The 19,072-nt window shown below is 41.6% G+C and overlaps 1 protein-coding gene across 1 annotated transcript; it reads right to left on the bottom strand.

Moving 5' to 3' along the window:
- Nucleotides 1-1,644: 1,644 nt before the first annotated feature.
- LOC131651043 (uncharacterized) lies at nt 1,645-18,472 on the bottom strand. Its single transcript, XM_058920724.1, has 3 exons — nt 17,650-18,472; nt 16,934-17,538; nt 1,645-1,698 (listed from the first exon to the last, which is right to left on the bottom strand). Exons 1-3 carry the CDS (start codon nt 18,470-18,472, stop codon nt 1,645-1,647), a joined length of 1,482 nt encoding a protein of 493 aa, XP_058776707.1.
- Nucleotides 18,473-19,072: the final 600 nt, after the last annotated feature.

Genomic DNA, 19,072 nt, shown 5'->3' with positions numbered 1-19,072 from the left:
CCTCAAGCTTTAGCTACATTTAATCAAAGCTCAATCAAGAATACATATTAAAGAGCTCATATGTGCATCAATGTATCTTGGATTGCAAGAAAAGTTCAAAAGATTCAAGTTTGATCAAGGAAATTTGACCTAAAAGTCAACATTTTTAAGCCTAAGTTCAAAGTATCACAACTTTCTAATGGTTCAACATTTTTTAGTACTTATTTTCCTAAAATGACTCTCTTTAACATTCTCAATAACTTCTCTTCACAAGCCAAGAGCTAATTATGCATGGAGAATCATCAAAGATGGAGAAACATTATAGGTCATTTTGTGGAGTCACGTGAATTTTTTCCAACTTTCCAAGATCATAACTCCTTCAATATTCAAAATAAAATTAGTGCTTCTTTTAGCATAATGTCATTCATGATGTCCTCTACAAGTTTGCTTCAAGGATCAAAAGCTAAAAGTGCTTGGAAGACCATGAAAGATTTGAAAACATTATAGGTCATTTTGAGGCATTTTGTACTTAGAAAAATTCTAAGTTTTAAGCATTGCATTTGTACCAACTTTCAGATGCCATAAATTTTTCCATAACCATCCAATGCAACCTTTCTTGTCATATTGTAATCTTTGTGATGATGTGAGAAAATTGCAAAAAGAATGAGATCATAAAGCCTCTTGTAAAAGTTGCCACACAAGCTAGAACATGATAACTTGAAATAAGATTTTGCACTTCAGTCAAAATTTTTGATCAACTTAATTGGCCAAATTAGCACGCGTTTTGGATTCAAACATGATTGTTGATGTATTATAAAGCAATTTGACTCATAAAACGCAAGGTTTGGCTGCGTTTTGATCATCTTCGAGTCACACTTTGCTCACTTTGAATCTTCACATGAATTGAATCATTTCAGCATCATTCCACACGCTTGAAGCTTGCATCATTCCATACGCTCGAAGCTTGCATCATTCAGCATCATTCCAGACACTTGAAGCTTGCATCACACTCCCTATAAATATAGGATCATACCAGCTTCATTTCCAAGCTTTAGAGAGCCAAGAACATCCTTGTCTGATTCATTCTAAACCTCCCAATTGTGAGACTTCATTTTCATATTTCAAAGCTTTTTCAAGCTACTTTCTGTGAGCCATTAGCTCCATCATTCTCCTATGAAGCTAACACAACAAAAATCAAGCTCTAAGGTGCTTTGAATTTCTCCAACCAACAGCTCGGATTTTCCCTTTTTAGCACACTTCACATAGGAAGTTAGAAGTAACCATTTGCTTCAATCTTGATAACACAATATAGCTCTTGACCTGTAGATGATTTCTGGATGTTCAATTTTATTGAACATATGAATTTTCCTTTCGTATTGCTAAAATTTGTTTTCCGTTTTTGAACATGTTTTGCAAAATTCTCTTTACAGAGAATGGATAAATTTTCATAATGCATATGGTTGAGATGACGATAAAGAGACGAATCTAATGGTGTTGGTCTCAGTCTCTCATGTTTCAAAATTTTAAAACTCCGGTGAAGGTTGATCGTAAAAGATGATCTGAGGAAAAAGATGATGACCTAGACTGGTTTTTATTGTTGAACCAATAGCGCAAGAGGGAGTGTGAAGATGACAAGTTGCATAAGACTAGGGACTACCATACTTGTCAACGTGACACTTTATCCTCTTTATCTCCTTTGTTGAGTTCATAAATGCAACTCTATATAAGAAACATTAAAGTAAGTTAAACTTTTTATATTGAACTATTTCCCATGCACTGAATGTTTGTTTACTAACTTGCAAGTGATACATAAGCTAAGGTTGTGTGAGAGATGGAGCTAAAGTACTTGTACTAGAAATATTAGTTGTTTATTTGCTTTTACTTTTTGAACGCGGTTTTCTTTTGAAAGATGTAGTTTATGTACCTTCCATGAGAAGAAATTTGATCTTTTTCCAACTTTAAATAAATGTGTCACACTTTTAAGTTTGGTTATGGAAAAATGTTTTGTTGCTTTAAATTAATCGTTGTTAGTTATGGAATTTTTCATGAAGGTTTATACACGATAAAATGATAAATAAAATATTAAAGTGGTTAATGTCTCTTATGCTCCCCCTATTGGCAGTTTAATGTATGCTCAAGTTTGTACTCGTTGCGATATGGCTTTTGCAGTTAATATTTTAGGGAGATACTTAAGTGACCCGGATTTGGGTAATTGCAAATCTATTAAGAGAGTCGTGTCTTATTTGCAGGGAACCAGAGATTATATGTCAACCTATAAGAAGTCTGGTCAACTCTAGGTCACTAATTAATTTGACTCTGAGTAAGTTGGTTGCCCTGACGACCAAAAGCTATTTCTTGGAAGAGTGTTAGCATACTCTTACAAGCTACCCCTACCATAGAGGAAGAGTATGTCGCTTGTTATGAGGCTACTTATCAAGCTTTGTGGTTGAAGAAATTATTCTCCAGTTTCAAAGTTTGTGAAAGCATATTTTGACCACTTGTGATATACTATGACAATACTGCTATTATGCATTTCTCGTAAAACACTAAGAGCTCTTCAAGCTCAAAGCATTTTGACATAAAATACTTGTTTGTCAGAGAGAAAATCCATGAAATTTATACTCGAATTGAGCATATTTCTGCAGGGAGAATGTTGGAAGATCCACTACCCAAGAGCTTAATTGTTGTAGCATTTCATAAGCATGTTACTGTCGCACGCTCGCGAAAAATGAACAGAGTCGCCACCAATATATTTATCCCATAAGGGAAAGGAATACCAGGAAACCTAACAAAGGAAGGAACAGGGTCTTGAGACCAGAGAATCAAGGTACGGGAGTCGGTTACGCAAGGGGAAGGTATTAGCACCCCTCGCGCCCATCGTACTCGATGGTATCCACCTATGTTTGTTTCTATCTAAAGGGTGTATATCTATGTCTATGCCTAAATGCGAAATGAATGCAGAATGTAGGGAAAATAAAGAATCGTACTCGCACGGGCCCTACCCCGCTGCCTACGTATCCTTTTCAGGAATCAGAGTTACCGTAGCTCGGCTAAAGATTTTCGGTTTGTTTTTATGTTTTTTAGTTGGGCGGCGTTAACGCTCACGCTCTTGCATAAGGGATCGCCTAGGATGCAACGGAGCGGAGATAACTTGCCCTTAAGAAAAGAGAAAAAGAGATCGGTTTGTATCTTTTAAGGGTGATTCCATGATGACGAGAACCCACTACAAGGTCTCGCATCACTTCCTCACTTTTGTTTTAAGTCTGAACATTTATTAGGTTTTTTGAAGTGTTTTTGGTTGGTGTTTTTTAAGGGGATTTAATTTGTGACTTAGATCATACCAAAAAGAGTTTCGTTTTGCATATTTAGAGAACGCACATCGAGGCCTACGCCACAATCGTTTCTCTAAATAACGGTTAAGAAATACATCGAGGTTTCACACCTCAATCATTTCTTCTCCGCTAAGTAAAGGAGATACAAAAAGAGTTTTTTTTTTTGTGAATATTTAGAGAATGCACATCGAGGCCTACACCACGATCGTTTCTCTAAACAACGGTTAAGAAATACATCGAGGCTTCACACCTCAATCATTTCTTTTCCGCTAAGTAGGAAAGAACATACATCGGGGCCTACACCCCAATCATTTCTTTCCTACTATGAGATATAGTAACGGTATGATCTTCATCGATATTTATTAAGTATTTTAAAAGTTGAAAGGGAAAAGAATGAAAGAAGGGAACTATTTCTAAATCTAGTCTAAGTTGTCTATACAAGGGAATTAAAATGATAAACTATACAAAATAGGAAAAAGCTATACATGGAATAGGTAAAGGAAAATCAATATGCGACAAATAAAATTGAGAGCTATATCAAACAAACTATTATTCACAAACACACCTATATCAATTAGTTCTATAAAAGAAACGAGACTAAAAATTAAATCCTAAAACAAAAGAGAATTCAAGATATTATAAAGGATGATTTATTAAAGGTTTTAAAACAACTAAAAAAACAACGAAAATCGAGTCAATTATTCACACACTCTAAAATACCTAAACCACTTTTATGTACTTTTTCTTTGAGTTAAAAAAGATTTATGAAACAAAAGTTAAAAGCAAGCAAAATAAAAAAGGAAATCTAAACAGGCAGGGGGTGTATCAGTATTATCCTAATGAACTGAAATTGTGTTAACAACAATCTGGGCCTAATTCAGGGGGGTGGGGATAGTAAGAGTGTTCAGGCCCTGTCCATTACATGGTGGTGCATTAGCAACGAAGGAGTTCAATCCAGAAAGGGAAGGCCCACACGCGTGGCCCAATTCATCATTCCTTCTCTCACATTTATTTCATTCAGCATGCATCATTTATTCACATGGTTTTTACTGATTAAACGTGACATATAATATCTCAACTTTAATATATCAATTGGTCAAGGAAAACTTAAGTCACTAAAACAAAAGAAAAAATGAACCAATCCCATGCTAACACGTCACATTCCAATGATTACAATAAAACAAAACTAGCCAAACAAATGGGAAAATGAACTAATCCCTACTTGCCACGTGAGCTAGCTGCATAACAGAATGCCACCACACACAGACGCCGGAGCCTAGCTCCGGTCGTCTCCTCCGGCCAGCACACGGCGGAGATATACAGAAATTTTCCAGAAACGATAAAAGCTCACACCTTTCAACCCAGAATTTCACGCTGGTCATGGATCTGCTCTTAGATTTCCTTAACGTTGCTCTTAACAACCTAACCGAAGGCATTTGGTAAACCCTAACGTGCACAGACTTCATGAAAGCGCAAGATAAGCATAGTAATTCAATCTGTTGCTTGCACGGATTTCAAATACATGGTGTAAACGTCCAAAGAATCACGATATCCACTTAACCGAATCGAGAACGTTATTCACACAAAAAGCATCATACTATTGGCAAGCACGCACATCCTAACCAGCCTACGACGAATTTCTATATGCAAAAGAGATCCAGAAGGCTTACTTGGAATAGTTCTTGAACGAAGTCTTTAGAAGAATCCTCCCACGCTCTGATGACTTTAGAAGGTTGAGAAACAAACTTCGAATCGTGGATGGCTTAGCTTCCTCTCTTCGTGCAGAAGCAGTGATGGCGATATCCGTTGTACCGCTTGTCAACTCTTGGCGAAAATGGCGATGAAAGGATCTCCAGCTTCTGAGAGATAAACTCAGAAGCACTCAAAGTTATGGACTTTCACTCGGAAGTAGGGAAGATCATTGTTGATGGCTGTGTGTGGTGATGGTGGTGGTTGCAAGGTGATGATGAGGTGGTGTGTGGTGCGGTTGATGATGAAGATGATGGTTGTTATGGTGATTTGAAGTTGATGAAGATGAAGGTTGGAGGTAGTTATGGCGGTCAGTGGTGGCCGGAGTTAGTTGTAGGATTCTGTTATGGCGGTTGGTGGTGGTCAGGGAGGTGAAAGAGAAGAGAGGAGAAATGGGAGAGTGATGAGAGAATGGTGAGTTGAAACTGAAAACGAAGAATGGAGAATGTGTGAAGAATGCTTGGTGCTTATATAGGTGTAGTGTGGCATGGAGATTGTATCATGAGTGTGGGACTTGTTGTTTAGCATTGCTCTTTATGGAGAGAAGCTCTTGCATGGCTTTGTAGTAAAGGACACGAGTGTATGGTTTTAATTGAGTTGAGTGCTGCAGCAAGTTTCTTTTTCATTTGCATGGACATGCATGGAGCTTTAGCAAACAAACATGTCCAAGATGCTCCCTTCATGCATATGTATCTCGAGCTACAAAACCTCCCCTCAACTTGAATTCTGGACCACTGTGAAGAGGGCTTAGAAAGGAACGAGATTGATGTTGAGAGTCTTTTAAGATGGTGTTTGGAAGTGGAGTAAAAAAAAGGCATGAAACTCATAGACACCACTGCGCGCGCGTGACACGAAAGCTGGCCCGTGCCTTACTCAAGATGGAGCTTTGCGAGGACACGACTTTGGGTATCAATATCTTCTTCAATATGTATCCAAAATTGATGATCTTAAGCCCGATGTAAAGACCTCGTGGAGTGGAACATCTTGGCATTGGTATAGAGTTCATAAGATGCTTTTGTTTTTCTCAAATTGGTTTTGAAAACTGCCCACCACGTGCTCGACCAAATGCTGGGCGCGCGACCTGGAGCCTTGGCCTGCCTGATGCTGCCTTCTGGCCAGTGTGAGGGTGCCACTTTGGAGCCTCATAAATGATCCAATATTTGCTCAATCAATTCAATTCTTGTTTCAATGGATAGAGGGGATGGCAAGGAAGAGATGCATACCACGTTTGCATTCATAGCATTTTTATAGAGCTCTAAAATCAACTTGAAACTTGGCATGCCACATGTTTGATGAAATGCCAGGTCATGACCTGGTCCATGACCTGAATTGTGACTTGGCTCAAATGACTTTTCAGCAACTTCAAACCACTTTATCTCTTCATACAAGCTTCAAATGAGAAAGTGTCCAACTACAAAGTTGTTCTCCTCCATGAGAGGAACAACTTTGATGTTGGAAATTTCTCCAAAAAATGCCATTTGCCACGTGTAATCCAGTGTTGAAGTGGACTGCTCAACAAGATTTAAAGCATCAAAATTTTTCTAAGTGTTGGAAACTTGTCTTTTTGCTATTTTGGCAACTTTTTGTCGAACTCTCGATTTTATTCATTATTTGACTTTTCTTGATTAATTTTCCACCAAAAGTCAATATTTGAATAATTCTTCTGATTTTGCCCCCAAAAGTCAACTGCTCTGGTTTTTCCGACTATTGATGAAATTCCCGATTAAATCTCTTCCAGTCAAATCCAGTCAAACAAACACATCCACATAGTCAGTATGAGGAGCCTTTCACACATAGAAGCCATTCCTGATTGAATGTTGACCAGAAAGTCAACTGGTTGACTTTGGTCAAAGAAACCCTGATTTGGGTGGCCAGATGATTTGCAATCTAGTATCCTTTAACCAATGCCTTGACTTGAGACAGAGAGAAACCCCAATCCAGGAGGGCTTCCTTGAACATAGAACCGCATGATTACACCTCAGTCTCCTTACTCCCTGATCGAAATTCTTTGCCACAGAGCTTTTCTTGCTAGCCTTTGATTAACTAATGATATGCATGCATGGATTATGACCTAAATGATGTATGTACATGAATGTAAAGCCTAAGCCAGTTAGAAGTTAAAGGGTAGGACAAATTTGGGGTATGACAGCTGCCCCTATTTAATCGTCTTGAACCTGAAAGTGAGATTGGCGACAGCCCTTCGAACATTCAAGGTTTAAGGAGATTAAATACCAAAGACCTGAAATTTGTCCTGAAGAGAAGATGGTGTAAGTGTTATTTTGTTTTGATATCTGCTGGGGAAAGAGAAGTTTATTGTTTTTTGGTGGATATATTTACAGTGAGCAATGGATTTGGATGGTGACAGCTTGTAACGTGGTAACGGTGCCGACACGGGGTTTTCGAAGAGAATGGTTGTATGAAACAATGATCGAAAGGAAAGAAAAAAAAAAAAAAGATCTCGTACGATCTACGACTCAACATCGACTCGACATCAGGAAAGGATCTCGTACGATCTTCAGGACTGAAAGAATAAGATCTATTACGATCTATGACTTAACATCGAAAGAAAATCTCGTGCGATTTTCCACACTTTGGAAAGGAATAAGATCTCGTAGCGATCTTATGACTCAACATCGAAAGAAAATCTCGTGCGATTTTCCACACTTTGGAAAGGAATAAGATCTCGTAGCGATCTTATGACTCAACATCGAAAGAAAATCTCGTGCGATTTTCCACACTTTGGAAAGGAATAAGATCTCGTAGCGATCTTATGACTCAACATCGAAAGAAAATCTCGTGCGATTTTCCACACTTTGGAAAGGAATAAGATCTCGTAGCGATCTTATGACTCAACATCGACTCGACATCGAGGGACGGAAGAAGGCATTGTGTCTGACACTTATCAGAGATCGAAGATACCTCGCATCGGCACCGCGGTTGGAAGTGTTTGTAGTATGATAGCAGATATCAGGCAAAGTTTGTACAGGTAACAACTTGAGAGGATGGGTCATTGTTCTGTTTCAACATTGGCTCCTATTATCTGGCTTATGCTTTGTATGCATGTTTGAGTTTTTACGGCGTAATGATCCATTGTAATGGATATGCTACGCTTTTGAGGATGCAATGCTGTATGCAATGGAAACTATATGCAGAGTGTGCCAAATAAAGGCCCTTGGTGGAACAGGAGGGTAGGCTCATTGGGGTCCGTTGCTTGTGATCTTGAGACGCCATTGTGGGTGGGCGTTGGAAACCTCATAGTGCCAAAGATGATTGGCAACTGTGTGGAGGATTAGAACATAACTCTGTTGGGGAGGAAGTGACTTTGCTCGACTTTCCTTACATCCTATACTGCTTGGGGAAACGTGGGTTCTGATGGACACTTCTTTGTCCGCCGTGTAGGGGAGAGACATGGATTTCTTCCGGCGTCTTGTGCTTACCAGTACTGATGAATTATATGCTTGAACTTTCACGCGGGATGATGACGACCTTTGTGGCATGTCATGAGCCAAGATGATGGCTAGAACCTGCAATCTGCACAGAAAACAACGTTTGGACGCAAATGGTGTCCCTTAGAACACTTTTATGTTTATGTAACATCATGTTTCGTTTTGATTTTGTGATTATTGCCCCCATGCTTTCAATGCAATGTTTAATAATGAATTAAATCACACCTCGCATGCGAAAAAGAAAAGTAACAAGGAAAGCTTTTTATCAAAAGATCGTTTTATTAATGGAACGCCTGTGAATAGGCTTCTGTACAAGGAAGCAACTCCTAAATGAGGTAGTTGCGAAAAAGAAAATACAAATGCAAAGAGCAAAATGGCAAAGAGAAATGCTCGGATTTCCACTAAAACTGATATTGCTACAGTTCCCATATCCTCGATCCTCTCAATGCTTTGCTTCAGAAGGGTAGTGGTTGGATTGATCTGTCCATTCTGCCAAGGGCGTATAGTGGTCTTTGTGAAGGATATTCAGACTGCAGCCTCTCGCTTTTGATCCCTAACTTTTGCCTGGATCGCCCTTTCGGGTTTTCAATCCAGCGGGATACCCCTTTTTGCCTAAGTCGCCCTTTCGGGTTTTCAACTTAGCGGGTTATTCTTTTTTGTTTTATCCCTAATTTTTGCCCAAACCCTTTTGGTTTGCCGGGATGCCCTTATTTTGCCTAGGTACGTCGACCTAGCGGGTCTCTTATGCGTAGTATTTTTTGACTGAGTCTGAATTGACTGGAAGCGGAACGTCTTCCCCATCCATCTTTGTCAGAATTAAAGCACCACCTGAAAATGCTTTCTTCACAATGTATGGTCCCTCATAGTTGGGAGTCCATTTGCCCCTTGGATCAGTGTGAATTGGCAAGATCTTCCTTACAACTAGGTCACCTGTGTGGAATTCTCGAGGCCGAATCTTCTTGTCATACGCTTTCTTGATCCTCTTTTGGTACAACTGGCCATGGCAGATAGCAGATAAGCGTTTTTCCTCAATTAGATTGAGATGATCAAGCCTCGTTTGAACCCATTCTGTTTCATCGAGTTTGGCGTCCATCAAGACTCTCAACGAAGGAATTTCCACTTCGACGGGTAGTACGGCCTCCATGCCGTAGACAAGAGAGAAGGGAGTTGCCCCAGTTGAAGTACGAACAGAAGTTCTATAGCCATGCAAAGCAAATGGCAACATCTCATGCCAATCTTTATACGTTCTAACCATCTTCTGGACAATCTTCTTTATATTCTTGTTAGCAGCTTCGACGGCGCCATTCATCTTTGGCCGATAGGGTGATGAATTGTGATGTTCAATCTTGAACTCTTCACACAACTCTGCCATCATTTTGTTATTAAGATTGGACCCATTATCAGTGATGATCTTGTTTGGAATCCCATATCGGCATATGATCTCTTTCTTGATGAAGCGAGTAACGACTTGCTTGGTTACATTCTTGTAAGAAGCAGCTTCAACCCACTTGGTGAAGTAGTCGATAGCAACAAGAATAAATCTGTGTCCATTCGAAGCTTGCGGCTCTATCCGTCCGATCATGTCTATGCCCCACATAGCAAAGGGCCAAGGCGATGTCAGGACATTCAGAGGAGTCGGAGGAACATGAATTCTGTCAGCATACACTTGACATTTGTGACATTTCTTCACGTACACATAACAATCACTTTCGATTGTCATCCAATAATACCCTGCTCGCAAGATCTTTTTGGCCATAGAATGTCCGCTGGAATGAGTTCCAAAAGATCCTTCATGAATTTCCCGCATGATCAATTCTGCTTCGTGTCTGTCCACGCATCTGAGCAAAACTGAATCATAGTTTCTTTTGTACAGGACGTCTCCTGACAAGAAGAATTTGGATGCTAACCTTCGAAGCGTTCGCTTATCACCAATCGTAGCATCTTCGGGATACTCTTGCTTCTCAACATACCTCTTGATGTCGTGATACCATGGCTTTTCGTCATACACATCTTCAGTAGTGAGACAATGAGCAGGGAACACATGGGCAGGCTCTTTGTAACGGAGGATCCTTATGTCTGGCACTTCTTTAGGGGAGCTAACTCTGAACATAGCTGCCAAAGTAGCCAAAGCATCCGCCAATTGATTTTCCTCTCGGGGGATGTGATTGAAAGTGATTTCCTCGAAAGCGGGCAACAACTCTAAGATATAGTCCTTATAAGGAACTAAATTGGGGTGTCGCGTTTCCCAATCACCTCTTACTTGATGTATGACCAATGCAGAATCCCCATAAACCTCAAGGATCTTGATCCTCATATCAATGGCTGCTTCGAGGCCCATTATGCAAGCTTCGTACTCTGCGACATTGTTTGTGCAATCAAAGCATATTCTGGCTGTGAAAGGGATGTGAGTTTGACGAGGTGAAGTCAAAACTGCCCCAATACCATGGCCCATAGCATTTGATGCACCGTCGAACGTGAGAGTCCATCGCTCTCCTGGTTCGGGTCCCTCATTATCATCCAGTTTCATGATATCTTCATCAGGAAAGTCAAACTTCATTGACTGGTACTCTTCTAATGGCTGATGAGCAAGATGATCTGCAAGGACACTTCCTTTGATGGCCTTCTGTGTGACATACTGGATATCATATTCTGATAAAAGCATTTGCCACCGGGCTAGCCTTCCTGTAAGGGCCGGTTTTTCAAAGATGTACTTTATCGGGTCCATTTTGGAGATCAATAGAGTGGTGTGGGTCAGCATATACTGTCTCAGTCGGCGAGCAGCCCATACCAAAGCACAGCAAGTTTTCTCGAGTAGTGAGTAGCGGGATTCACAATCGGTAAACTTTTTGCTCAGGTAATAAATGGCGCACTCTTTTCGACCGGACTCGTCATGTTGGCCCAGCACACACCCCATAGATCCTTCAAGCACAGTTAAGTACATAAGAAGCGGCCTCCCAGGAACCGGAGGCATGAGAATTGGTGGCTCTTGGAGATACTGCTTGATCTTTTCGAAGGCTTCCTGACAACGATCATCCCAACGGATATCTTGATTTTTGCGCAGCAACTTAAAGATGGGTTCACAAGTGTCAGTGAGATGAGAAATGAACCTGGCTATATAATTCAATCTCCCAAGGAACCCTCGAACTTCTTTTTCATTCTTTGGTGCTGGCATATTCTGTATTGCTCTTACTTTATCAGGGTCGACCTCAATCCCTCGTTGGCTCACAATGAATCCCAGTAGCTTTCCTGATCGCACTCCAAAAGTGCACTTGTTTGGATTAAGCCTCAACTTGAATTTTCGCAAACGAGCAAACAATTTCTCAAGATATACCAAGTGTTCCTCCTCAGTTTGGGATTTTGCAATCATATCATCGACGTACACCTCAATCTCTTTATGGATCATGTCATGGAAGAGGGTCACCATTGCTCGTTGATATGTTGCACCAGCATTCTTAAGACCAAAAGGCATCACCTTGTAACAATACGTACCCCACGGAGTGGTGAAAGTAGTCTTGGTCATATCTTCAGGAGCCATCCTTATTTGATTATAGCCAGAAAAACCATCCATGAAAGAGAACACCGAATACTGAGCAGTGTTGTCAACTAGCACATCAATATGAGGCAAAGGGAAATCATCCTTCGGACTTGCCCTATTCAAATCTCGGTAGTCAACACACATGCGTACCTTTCCGTCCTTCTTAGGAACGGGTACTATGTTTGCAATCCAAGGAGGATATTCACACACAGATAAGAAACCAGCCTTCAACTGTTTTTCAACTTCTTCCTTGATTTTCAAAGCCATATCAGGTCGAGTTCTTCGTGGTTTCTGCTTTACAGGCGGACATTCTGGTTTGAGCGGTAACCTGTGCATAACTATATCTGTGTCTAAACCAGGCATGTCTTCGTATGACCAGGCGAAGATGTCAACATACTCACGAAGCAGCTCAATCAACCTTCTCTTTACATCATTTTGCAAAGCGGCCCCTATCTTGACTTCTCTCTTTGCTTCTTCTGAACCGAGGTTGATGATTTCTATGGCTTCTTGATGCGGCTGAATAGATTTCTCCTCTTGTCTCAAAAGTCTTGCCAATTCTTCAGGGACTTCACAATCTTCCCCATTATCCTCATCAGCTTGGTCAATTGGATTCTCAAGGATATTAAGACGTGGAACTGTAACATTATCATTTTTGATGGACTTCGAGCCGGATCTGCACGATGGATGATTTATGCCTTAGAATGCCACACATAAAAAGGAAAAAAAAAAAGAAAAAGCTTTGCCATTTTTGAAAAAGTTTTTAAAGTAAAAAACAAAAATGAAAGAAATGGAACAGTAATTGCATGCGAAGATATGATTTTCATTCAATATTAAACAAATTGAAACACATGGGGGGCCCTTCTTTATACAAGTGGTCAAAATGCTTAGGGCGAAGCACATGACTTATCGAAACAAGAAAATTACATCTCCATAAAAGTGACTCTAGGGATGTCCAAGATAGTCCAATTGTTGAGTTCCTGTCCAGGCGCAGCATGGCAAATGAATCTGGAGAGATCTTCTTCATCATCATCATCCACGGCGAGAACTTGACTTCCAGAACTGGTGCTTGCACTGACGAACACTTGAGAAATGGGGGGAATCACCTTCTTTCCAGGAATTATGCTGAGCTGAGTAGAAGAAGATGGTTGATATCCAAGGCCATACTTGTCTCGCTTCTCATGAACATCAATCAGCTTGCCCCGGGCACTATGGGGAGTACCAGCTTCTAAGAAAGCCTTAGCATCATTTAAAGACGAGAAGGGCGCTCCGAGTTCCTTCTTATTCTCGACCACAGGGAGTTTGTCAACTGACACAATCTCTAAGGCTTGAAAAGGTGTCTCTTGTATCTCTCCCTCCACTTCAACATAACGGTATGATGCCAGATTATTGACAATCAAATCCTCTTCACCAGTGATCACAACAATCTTGTCATTCACAACAAATTTCAAACACTGATGGAGGGTAGATGTCACAGCCCCAGCAGCATGGATCCAAGGACGACCCAAGAGGCAAGTGTATGAAGGACTTATATCCATGACATAGAAGGCAATATAGAACATGTGAGGACCAATCAAGACAGGCAGATCAATTTCTCCTTCTACGGACCTTCTAGAACCATCAAATGCTCTAACACTCATAGTGCATGGTCTCATCATAATCCCATCCATACTCAGCTTAAACAAAGTGGCCTTGGGCATCACATTAAGAGAAGAACCTGTATCAATCAGAACTCGAGACAACACAGCATCCAGACACTTGACGGAGATATGCAATGCTTTGTTGTGTGCTCTACCCTCAGGTGGGAGTTCATCATCAGAAAAACCCAAGCAATTACCTGCAGCAATGTTGGTCACAACCCCTTCAAACTGAGGCACGGTAATGTCTTGAGTCACGTGAGCGGAAGCCAGAACTTTCATCAGAGCATCACGATGAGCTTCAGAATGTACCAAGAGAGACAAGATGGAGATCTTGGCTTGGGTCTGATCAAGTTGGTCAATCACTTTGTAATCACTTTTCTTAATGATTTTCAAGAGTTGCTCGGCATCTTGGGCGTTACGTGTTACAGGAGGATCAACAGCAACTTGCTTTCCTTTTGCTTGTGTACTAGCCTCTTTGTTGGTCTCTTTAGGAGGCGGAGGAGGGGCGGCAAAGATCCGACCACTACGGGTAATACCACTAGTGCCAGTAATATTTGTGATACTCGAAGTACCCACTGGAGGACAGTCAAACTTCTTCCCTCGAATATACACGGCATTATAACTCCAAGGAACAGCCTTAGAATCATTCACAGGAGAGGGAACAAGAGACGAGGTTGAAGGAGTCGAAGGAACATTCGGAACCTGAATAACCAACGGAGTCCTCGGAGCCTGAATGACCAAAGGAGTACTCGGAGCATGAATGATCAAAGAAGTGTCCTGAGTTTTTGATATCTCAGCAGGGTAGTAAGGGATCTCTAAAGTAGCCACATCTTTGACAGGAACGACCCTTTCCACTCTAAGAACACCTTCATCCATTAATTCCTGGATTTCTTCTCTCAACCTAGTGCACTCCTCAGGATTAGAAGAACATTGCAGACAGTAATCATGTAATTCACACAAAACCTTTTGTTGCATAAGATACTCTCTGATAACTGCTAGCGGCATCCTGACCTCATTAACATCATTTACTAGGATCTGATCATCACATAACTCGATAGCATTGGTCGTACCAGCATGAGGAGGCATAGGATTATTCTGCACATTAGGGCCAGTAGGAGCGAACGAGATAAGCTTGTCGTCAAGGAGATCCTGAACTTTCAATTTGAATGCTCTACACTTTTCAATAGTATGGCCTAGAGCCCCTGAATGAAATTCACATCGAGCATTAACATCATAACCGGGAGGGAGAGGACTAGGTGGAGGTCCGAGTTCACGGAGTTGTACCAATTGACCAGCAAGCAACTGAGGGAGAAGCTGAGCATATGACATCGGAACCGGATCGATACGCCTATCTTGGAATCTTGTTCTTTGCGGGCCTCTTTGACCTTGAGGCCTAGGGTTCTGTTGACGATTCTGAGGAGCAGCAACTTGTTGTTGTGGTACGAAAGGCTGTTGAGGTGCCATCCATGGTTGTGGAAGAGCAGCAGCATATGCTTGAGGGACATATGGACCAGGAACAGCATAAGGCATCGGATAATAAGGAGGCGGAACAGCAGAATATGCAGGAGCTCGGCTTTGGTCAACAGAAGCGGTGCTAGTCTCACCTTCCTTCTTCTTCACAAACCCAGAATACGGCTTCTTACCATTACCACTTGAGTTGCTAGGATTAGTAACACCTTGAATGGTGCCAGCTTTGACACAGTTCTCAACCCTCTCACCAATGATGACCACATCCGAAAAGGAAGGAGAAGTATTACTAACCATGTGTTGAAGATACGGCCCTTTTAGAGTTCCCATAAACAGATCAATCAATTCTCGGTCCAATAAAGGAGGTTGGACTCGAGCAGCAAGTTCACGCCACCTCTGGGCGTATTCCTTAAAAGACTCTTCAGATTTCTGTGACATATTTTGCAGCTGGGCACGGCTAGGAGCCATAGCAGTATTGTAGTGGTATTGTTTTAAGAAGGCATCAACAAGTTCTCCCCAAGTACTGACATTAGATCTCTCGAGTTTCATATACCACTCCAACGGGGCTCCAGTGAGACTATCCTGGAAGAAATGCATAAGCAGAGGTTCGTTCTCAGCGTGAGCGGCCATCTTACGGCAGTAGGAACGAATGTGAGTCTCTGGGCAGGTAACTCCCTTGTACTTATCAAAATCTGGCACCTTGAACTTCGGGGGAATAACAATCCCAGGTACCAAGCACATAGCAGCAGTGTTAAAACTCGAAGTTTTAGCAACCTCAACGGCTTTAAGGCGTTCTTCAAGAGCTTGGTACATCTTAGCAGTCTCGGTCAACTCAGCAGTGAGATCATGTTCAAGATCAATAACCTCATGGTGGTCGTCCACCACTTTAAGTGTCTCATTAATAGGAGTCTCTTTAGTTTTCACCCCTCCGTCAGCAGAATTGGTAGGAGTATCTTTGACCAAACTAGCGACACTCTTTCTGAGTTCATCCTGTCCTTGAACAACGGCATGGAGAGTCTCCATAAGTTGGGCCATTCTCTCCCCCATAACATCCATATCCCTACGGAGGGCAGCTTGGTTCTGCTCGAATTGATCCATGAGTCTCTCGTTGCTCCGGGTACGGTAAGGATGTAAGAAAGTCAGCTTCGTCGTCGGAAAAGAAATCTGAATGTCTGAAAGGGACCCCAATTAGTTTCTTGTACAATAACCTGAAAAATGCAATGTGATAATGTGAATGTATGAGTGCATGTGTGCGTATGACGTGATGTGCCATTTTCAGAGTATCCAAGATTTAATATTGATCCAGAATAGCTAACAATGTGACAAAAGATAAGTGTCAAGAGAAACTGGTTCTTTTTATTCATAACAAGAATTTTAAACTTGGGCAAGCCATACATCAACAAGATAGTTCAACAAGGGAAATAAAAGACCCCATCCAACAAGTCTGGTGGTGGTCGAAACATACAGACTCAAACATCAATCCATCTGAATATAAAACAGAGGTCCTCCTTGTCTGAAGTGCTCATCGCTCCACTTCTTAGTTTCATCAAACAGCTTCTTGGTTGCTTCTCGATCTCTTCCTTTAAGAAGGCTTTGGATCACCTCATCTTTGCGAAACAAATGCCCATCCAGCTTCTTGCAGCACTCCCTGAGTTCGTCACATCCTTTGCATTCTGGGAGATAATCTTTCTCAGATATGTCCTCCATCATTCGATCTCTGAGCTTGGCATTTTCTTCTGTTAGTCGAGTATTGCGGAGGTGACTTCCTTTCAGTTGAGTCTCAATTGCCATTCTTTTAGTGGTCTCTTCTTCCAGTTTCTTTTTCAGATTCTTCACTTCAACTCTAGCGTCCCTTTCTACCTTGAGCTTATAAGCTTTCAAGTCTTCTCGGTACTCTCGCTTGAGTTTCTCTTCTGCCTCTTTCATGGCCCTTTTTATGATCTCCTGGTGATCCTCAACAATAACAGTAGTATCCCTTTCACCTTTCTCCGTTCTAGCCCTCTTTTGAACTCTGGAAGATCCTCCCTTCAGCATTTTGGCTTCGTGTGTCAACTCAACCTTTTTCTGGTCCACAAGACAATGTTTCGGTTGCGCATCTGACTTCTTTTCATGCAATTGGGTGCTTTCCATATCTACCTGGATACGATTCTCAGCAGGCACGGTGGCAATTAGAATCTTAGGTGGTTGCTCGTACAATGGGTTAACCTTCGGGAAAGGCAACAGACGATCTTTAACTCTATCCTCAACCCAATCCGTGTAGGCCTGTTTGGCAACGGCATTCTTCTCACCTAGAGAAATCTGATCACTTGTGTGGATGTCATTCCAGGCACTCACCACTTTTTCTAAACCTTTTAGATCGGTTCCCTTTTCAAAGCAAACGGATTCAAATATCTCTTTGTCCAAAGGCTTGTTTTCAAGTGCAAAACCCAATTGACGCAGCGCTAGCTTAGGATTATAATTGATAACACCTTTTGTTCCTATGAGAGGAACGTTGTCAAAAGTACCACAGCTAGTTATAACTTTCTCCACATCCATTCCAGTGGGACACCAGACAATGTCATTTCCGGTAAGCCCCATGATCCTTTGAGGCCATTTCTGAGTAGAGGTAATGAAGGGACCACTTGCAGGTAGGTGGGACTTAAACCAGGTGTATAACAACGGCAAACAATTTCTTATGGCTCCTCCTTTCCCATATCGAGAGTGAACAGAATAGTACGTATCGGCTAGCAAAGTAGGGACCGGATTCTTCTCCACAAAAAGACATATAGCAGCCAGATCAACGAACTTGTGAATGTTAGGGAACATCACGATCCCATAAATCAAAACGGCCAGAAGGGCGTTGAAGGCCTCCCACATCTTTTTGTTAGCCAATTCTTGGGCCTTCTCAACCAAGAAACTCATATAGAAACCCTGAGTGCTACCATTCTTTTTCCAATTTCCATGAACATCTCCTATGCTCAAATAAAGAGCATTGGCAATGTGGTCCAAATCAGGCTTCTCTGGGACGCAAACGAAAGGAACCTTGTGTTGGATTCTGATATTGAGGAAGTGAGAGTACTCCTCGAGAGTGGGAGCTAACTGATAGCCTGAGAAGGTGAAACAACGCAAGTCAGGATCATAGAACTGAAGAAGAGTAGACAATCCCCATTCGTCGACGTGTGAGTCCAAAAGAGTCAAGATGTTTCCATAATTCTCAGTGAACACAGTTTTATTATGACCAGTGATCAATCCACCCAATTGCCCCAACTGAATCAAGCCTTCGCGATGGAAACTGTAAGTGTGAGTACGCCTTGTAGCTTCTCTGGTAGCGGTCACGTTGTTAGCCATCCTGGATGAAAAGTAATAACCTCGGATACCCTGAAAAATGGCATGCATATGAGAAATAATACTATTTTCCTTTTTCCTTTTTCTCTTTTTTTTTTATTACATCTTTTCTTCTTTTTTCTTTGGAAAATAAATATGCCATGATGAAAATGATGCAATGGAGATTCTCCCAATATGAGAGAGTTGTTGTGTCGTCTCTGAGCAGAATCACACATCATAAGGTCGAAGGTTCGGCATAGGTGCCACACAGCCATAAGAACAATAGTCACCAACGGTACCTGTCATGTATATCCCTCCCCACTCACAGGTGAACCTAGACACGGACAAGTGGTCCCTAATGGTCGCCAGGAATTTCGAACAAACAATGAGAGCGCCTGCCTACGGCCATAAGCATGCCGGACAGAGATCGCCCCACCGAGTTCTCTCCTGGTTGTGGTATGTTATGCCAACTCTACGTGCCAAGCGCCACGAGAGCCAACATAACTATCCACGCTAAACTAAGTGTATGCTCGGTCTGGGTAATGGACCTTTTACCTCATAGAACATCCCACCCAACCTGCAAAACAGAACAGAAGACCCCAAGGAACACAGAATATAATCCAT

The sequence above is a fragment of the Vicia villosa genome, linkage group LG2 (genome assembly GCF_029867415.1).
Source record: "Vicia villosa cultivar HV-30 ecotype Madison, WI linkage group LG2, Vvil1.0, whole genome shotgun sequence".
NCBI lineage: Eukaryota > Viridiplantae > Streptophyta > Magnoliopsida > Fabales > Fabaceae > Vicia > Vicia villosa.
This window is presented reverse-complemented; position numbering and strand designations above follow the sequence as displayed.